This window comes from Rutidosis leptorrhynchoides, chromosome 5 (assembly GCF_046630445.1).
Source record: "Rutidosis leptorrhynchoides isolate AG116_Rl617_1_P2 chromosome 5, CSIRO_AGI_Rlap_v1, whole genome shotgun sequence".
NCBI lineage: Eukaryota > Viridiplantae > Streptophyta > Magnoliopsida > Asterales > Asteraceae > Rutidosis > Rutidosis leptorrhynchoides.
This window is the reverse complement of record NC_092337.1, coordinates 1,019,711-1,026,386: the sequence shown is the minus strand read 5'-3', so window position 1 is coordinate 1,026,386 and position 6,676 is coordinate 1,019,711. Positions and strand designations below refer to the sequence as shown.

General features: G+C 33.9%; 1 protein-coding gene across 3 annotated transcripts; it reads left to right on the top strand.

Moving 5' to 3' along the window:
- Nucleotides 1-246: 246 nt before the first annotated feature.
- Nucleotides 247-4,457, top strand: LOC139850357 (uncharacterized). Of its 3 annotated transcripts, XR_011760006.1 has the most exons (9): nt 247-443; nt 1,364-1,496; nt 1,707-1,786; nt 2,239-2,317; nt 2,417-2,526; nt 2,602-2,632; nt 2,715-2,779; nt 3,255-3,337; nt 4,350-4,387. XR_011760006.1 is itself a non-coding variant. In XM_071839939.1 (8 exons), the coding sequence occupies exons 1-8, from the start codon at nt 330-332 to the stop codon at nt 4,415-4,417; spliced, it is 732 nt and encodes a 243-aa protein (XP_071696040.1). In that variant the 5' UTR covers nt 247-329; the 3' UTR covers nt 4,418-4,457. The 3 variants fall into 3 exon arrangements, 2 of the variants coding, with proteins under 2 accessions (XP_071696040.1, XP_071696041.1); XM_071839939.1 differs by lacking the exon at nt 2,602-2,632 and having other exon boundaries at nt 4,350-4,457; XM_071839940.1 differs by lacking the exon at nt 4,350-4,387 and having other exon boundaries at nt 3,255-3,390.
- The last annotated feature ends 2,219 nt before the right edge of the window (nt 4,458-6,676 follow it).

The window sequence follows — 6,676 nt, the reverse complement described above, 5'->3', positions numbered from 1 at the left end:
AAGTAAGTGATGATGTGGCGCTGATGTGGCAGTAAATTTGTTTATTAAAAGTATATATTTTTCCCCGTAGATATATTTGTTTCGACAGATATCGATAAAAAGATGGATATAATGTAAGTACAAGCAGTAACATGTAAAACTTCAAAATCGAAGGAGTCAAAGTCACAACAACAAGTAATCTAAAAGGAAATATGAATAAACTATAAATAAATTATAAATTAAATAAATATAAATAAAGTACGAATAATAGGAGTGGAACGGACCTAATTACAATTTTTGGTTGCTGCCGTTAATTTGTTGCTGCCGGTAATCACTGCCGTCAGTGAACGATGAATGAAATCAAGAGTAATTCCGGAACCGGAGATGATAATATTGTACGAATAACTCTCAGAATGATCGGTCCTTTACCTCCGTCATCATTAGATGTCCCTTCTCCGATCAAAGTATAAATCTCATTCTTCATCACTTGGTATTTCATATGCATATCGTAATTCTTATTAGATTTATCACATTGGTAGTAAATAATTACTCAATTATGAGGATTTAGGTCAAGTTTCGTTTTCTCGCTTTCGTGATTCTTATTTAAATGTTTTTAATTGCGAACAATAGCTGATTGTAATGATGATGTATGATAACACTGTTAACATATATCTAACAGATGTTAGATTTGTAATCAAGGAATGGATATCTCTCTGATCGTCGTTTTGTTCGATTTTTGTTTAGTTCATATATGTTGCTGAAATTAATATTAATGTATAAGTTTAACTTTATGGTGCTTAGCCACATTATGAGTATATGTGTATAATATCACATTATGAGTAAAGAGAAGCTATTCAGAGTTCCTGCATGACAAACTTATATGTTTATTAAAGTCTATTTTGACGAATTGAGACTTGAGATGTTAGATTATGATAAGTTAGAAGGAGCTTTTTGGTCGGAAACTAAGAGCGGATATCAAACTTATGTTAATAGGGTTACGTATCTGCTGAACTCATTTTATTCGTTTATAGATTAGGGATTATAGTCTTATAGATTTGTTTAACTAGGCTTGGTTACAGTCTTATGGACTCAGTGGTAGAGGACCTTTAGTCATCCAGTCCCTCGTAGTCCGTCTGTTGTCAGAAAGAGATGTCAGTCTTCCAAAATCAGTATGATTGGTGTATGTAAAGCAGTTTATAGATTTGTAAAAGAGTTGGTCAAATATGACGTCTGTACCACAAATTTTATATATTAACATTAACATTAACATTCTAACCATATGCTGCGATTAGTGAATAGATCTTGTTTGAGAGTTACCTCTAAATCGATATTCTTTTACTTCGAAGGTGCGTAGTTTTATATTCTAAGAAATAATGTCAATCAGGTACGTGATTTGAGAAATTTAATTGCTGGGAATGGGCGCTTGCCTCTGGAAAATTTGAAGCTTGTTTTGCATGGAAATGTGTTACATGACAGCAAATATGGCGATGACATATCTGTTCATTTCAAAAAAGGAGGTACAAGTTTTGTTTTACTTTTGTGGTGTATTGGACAAACTCTTGTGCATAAGTTTCAACAGTGCAAGAGTTTGCCTAATTTTGATATTTGCCGATTGTCAACTTTCTAGTGTGTCTTGTGAATCTTTTGTTTTGATATTTGGTTGTTATTTTTGCAATTAAATTTTGTTATTTATACAGTATTTAAGAAATTCTTGTGATTTTTTCCAGATACTCTTATTGTTGCTGTTAAACCAAAACCTCCTGCTAAACACTTTCAAAATGGATTCGAGGATGATGAAGAGGAACTAGTAAGAACTGAACTGTATATTCTTCTTTGATAGAATTCCATGATGATTTTTTTAGGTTGCAAAATGGGTGGGTCAGGTAATGAGTCGAAATAGATTCTTTTTTGTAGGGGATGAAAAGGGTTGGGTTGATCAGTTTTGTCCTGAAATTTATGACTTCCTATAAATAGCGTGTCCATTATACTCAGAAGGATTTTATTATATCCACAATATTCTATTTTTCTGAATAAAATAATATTATGATATTCTATGCATTAAACAATACTTTGGGTGACTTTTGAGTTTTAACCCATTTGACCAGAATTCTTCTAAGCTATTTTTTACGTGTTTGAACCATTGGAGATAAAACATGATTTGATTCGATAGGGTCAAAATTGCTCCCTGTAGTTCTTCGCTTGACTTGTATTCTGTGCTTCTTTTGTACATATTCTAACCGAGTCTTCCCCTAAATGTAGAAGTTTCAGATCCCAGAATTAAATAATGGATGGAAGAGAAGACTTTTTATATTCCTACGTGAAAAATTGAAGATACCCGGTAAGCTTGTGGTTTAATGAAAATTCAAGCTTAAAAGTTTCAGTTGTGGTTGGTACTGACTTGTTGCATTTTTTATTTTTTCATTTTTTTTTTAATTAGATATGCTTTTGATGGCAATCTTCTCTCTTAGAATCAAGGTGTGGGCTGTAATTACCATGTGGTCTATCTTGGCACCTATTGCTCACAAATGGGATGTGGGACCTTTATATGTAAGTAAAACTGTTTTTGAATTTTTCTTTATATGATGATTGACAATTTGGTTGATTCGTTATACATGGGACTAGAGGTGCGCCAGGTGGCAAATGGGTGGGTCGGGTAACAGCTCTTACAGTTTAATGCTTTCAATGTTGGAAGATTTTACTATACCGAATCTCTCATTTTACTCTTATATATATAGATCCTTGGAACCGGTTTCGCCATTATCTTTCTAAATCTTGGAAAGCGTCAACAAGGTGATATGAGGTATGTATCATATACACAGTGGCGGAAGCAGCAATTTTTGGCGAATTTCTTTGTAAAGCGTAGCAACTTTTTCTGGGCTATGAAGGTTTGGGGGCAAAATATGAAGGTTTTTGGGCAAAATTTGGAGGTTTTGAGGCAAAATATGGAGACTTTGGCGCAAAAAAAAAATCATTAGGGGCCAAATCAAAAAATCTAAATTTTTTTGCACTAAAAATTGCAAATCCACTTGGGGCGGCTGCCAACCCCTGCCCCTATCTTATTTTTGCCACTGCATATACATATATGATATCAAACACAACCCTAATTAATTCATCTATATGCAAATGAATCAAACTTGCCACCTGTACAGGCAAGTAAATTGATTGATAAGTTTTTGGTCATTTGATTTGGCATAACCACTAGGTCTAACAAATGGTTTAATAGTTTCTCTGTAATTAATAAAGTGTTTATTTGTCTCTTTAATGGACACATGCAGTGCCTATTCCATCTTCAATGAAGATTTTAGAGAACTCCCTGGGACCTTCAATGCAGAACGAGTTGATAGAGACATACGAGCAGGTCAGTTCTGATAGGACGTTTCAGAGCTAAAAAAATACTGATTTATTGTTGTATTATAGTTGTGTATAAAAGATCTATCGTGGTTACTGCCTTAGCTAACAAATAACAAAGCTTAGAAAGTATTTTTAAATGTGAATTTCTTATTATCCATTATTTCGTTCATACTTGCTAGTGCCATCTAAGTTTGGTGTACAACAAAATAAACAAAATTGCCCTATCCTGGTTCCGTCATAACAGTAGCCTGTTATATGAAGTCAAAATATATTCTAAAACTTGATGAGTTGTCAAACTCAAAGGCACCAGCAACTAGTAATATGTGATCAGTTACATTTTCTAATACAGTATCGTTAACGATGTATATTCCATGATACAATCTTCTTGATTTGGAACTTTCAGTATGTTAAAGTACTAAACTAATGACTACTTTTGGCTTACATACATGATATTTGTACTTTACGTAAAGGCTATACACAGTAGCTACGTTACAATTTACAAACAAAAGCAAATCTCATAGCCGAAGTTGTCTTAACGAGAATTGGCTTCAATTGGCATGCTAATTGTAGTACTCGTGCTAGTTAACCTTTAACACTAAGCGTAATGGCATAATAGCTACACCTGGGATTGAGGAACTAAAGTTTTCATTCGCAAAACAATCTTATCCTATACGGCTATATCACAATAAAGTTAAAATTAATTTAATTAGATCAGTTGTGTAAATACAGTAAAATCAATGTATTGGCTATTAGATGATATTCTAGCTAGATGTGAAAAGGAAAAAAGTGAACACATTATAAAAAAGTTTAAAGCTTCTAAGTTAGCTCAAAAAGTGCCCAATAAGCTCAATAAACCACTTTTTGGATCATCACTTTATTAAGTGATAAGTGGGACTAATGCTTACGTACTTTTAAACACGCATAATAAAGGACGATAAAATACTCGTACTAATTATTCTAATATAATGTCACTAATTAATAATTAATTTATTATTCTAAAATGAAATAAATTTGTGTAGGACTGAAGTTCAAGACATTTCGAGATGCTAGATTTGTAACGGTAATGGAAGATCTTGGTATATTGTAATATAATACACACCAATGTTTGAAACTGATTAGTTTAACGCATAGTTAAAGGTATATCTTAATCATTTATTAAGTTGGTTCTCTATCTCTATAAAAATGAAAATACATTAGGTCTCATATGTATGCACTCTGTTTGACTTATTGAATCACATTTTGAATTTTCGATTAGTATACATATGTTGTAAAGTATATTTTTTTTTTTTTTTTTTTTGAAAGGCAAGTAAATTTTTATTATTAAAAAAAACCAAATACACGAGATAAAAACTAGCAAGGAGCTAGATAAAACACGAAACAACACGCAACCACAAAATTAGGACACACACACACGCAAAAGCTCGAAAACTATATAGGGCACACAATCACGAGGACATTATAGATAACACGACAAGACAGCTGAGAAAACTATGTTTCCGAGTCCGATGATGTATCCGAATCCGATGACGCGCAAGAAGAGCAACACGAGCAACAACCAATATCTTCCTCCGATTTATTCATCACATTGTCGATAAAATATCTTTCGTGCCATCGAAAATTATCTCGACGTCGGTTACGATTCATATTATTCCTGCCCCATACATGATTAATAAAATGACTTTTGATCAAAGGAGGAACATTTTTCCTTTTGACACGAAAACGAGCAACCGCGGTATGAGCTGGAATAGAAGTCACGACACATTCTTTTTCGTATGGAGTAGGATCACCCACGTTTCTTTCGTCTGAGCCCAAGCTCGGCCCATTTGAAGAGTAATTGTCCATATTAGAGTCAGAAGTATAATCTGGCCCAAATGTTTGATTCGGCCCAACATGTTTTTGAAAATTCCTTGGAGATTTCAACGAACCAGCATCACTCGTGCTGTTATTTTCCTCGAGACCGGCACCATTCATCTTGGAAAATGAAAATCCCTCGGCCTTTGAACTGCATCCGACATCGAACCGTCGATTATTTCCGGTGTGGATACCGGTGCCGGAGAATCATCGGACGGAGCCCAAAAATTCTTGTTTTCAGACGGCACAAACTCACCATCTTCTACCTCATTGATTCCTTCTGCAGGGTACACAATTACCATGTTCTTCAACAGGTTTCCCTTTGATTTCTTCATCACAGGAACGATTGATCTCACCCATGTTTGATGATTTCTTATTCTCACTAACCGATTTATTACTCTCACCCGACAATTCATTATCACCTTCTGATTTATCTTTGGCCGATTGAAAACCTTCATCTACGTCGACCTTAAGCTTGTTCACTTCAACCAGAGACCAAAATAACCGATCCTTTGTAGAGACCCGTCCTAATCCATCCGGACGAAGTCCATATCGATTACAAACGATTCACAACAGTTGATTACATCGCGAGGTAATTGACCTCTATATGATAAATTTTACAAACATTGCATTCGTTTTTAAAAGACAAACTTTCGTTACATCGACAGTTGACAGTCATGTAAAGCATTTCATAATATATCCAAATATAATTGACTTAATAATAATCTTGATGAACTCAACGACTCGAATACAACATCTTTTGAAATATGTCATGAATGACTCCAAGTGATATCTCTAATATGAGCAAATGCACAGCGGAAGATTTCTTTCGTACCTGAGAATAAACATGCTTTAAAGTGTCAACCAAAAGGTTGGTGAGTTCATTAGTTTATCATAAAGAATCATTTCATAATTTTAATAGACCACAAGATTTCATACTTCCATTTCTCATAATCATACGTCTCATGCATAGAGACAAAAATATCATTCATATGGATTGAACACCTGGTAACCGACATTCACAATATGCATATAAGAATATCCCCATCATTCCGGGATCCTCCTTCGGACATGATATAAATTTCGAAGTACTAAAGCATCCGGTACTTTGGATGGGGCTTGTTGGGTCCGATAGATCTATCTTTAGAGTTCGCGTCAATTAGGGTGTCTGTTCCCTAATTCTTAGATTACCAGACTTAATAAAAAGGGGCATATTCAGTTTCGATCATTCAACCATAGAACGTAATTTCGATTACTTGTGTCTATTTCGTAAAACAGTTATAAAAGTTGCGCATGTATTCTCAGCCCAAAAATATAAAGGGTAAAAAGGTAAATGAAACTCACAATACTGTATTTTGTAGTAAAAATACATATGACGACATTGAACAATGCAGGGTTGGCCTCGGATTCACGAACCTATATCAAGTATTAACACATTATAGTATAAATCAATTAAGTTTATATATTTGTTATGTATTAATTATTCTTATAATAT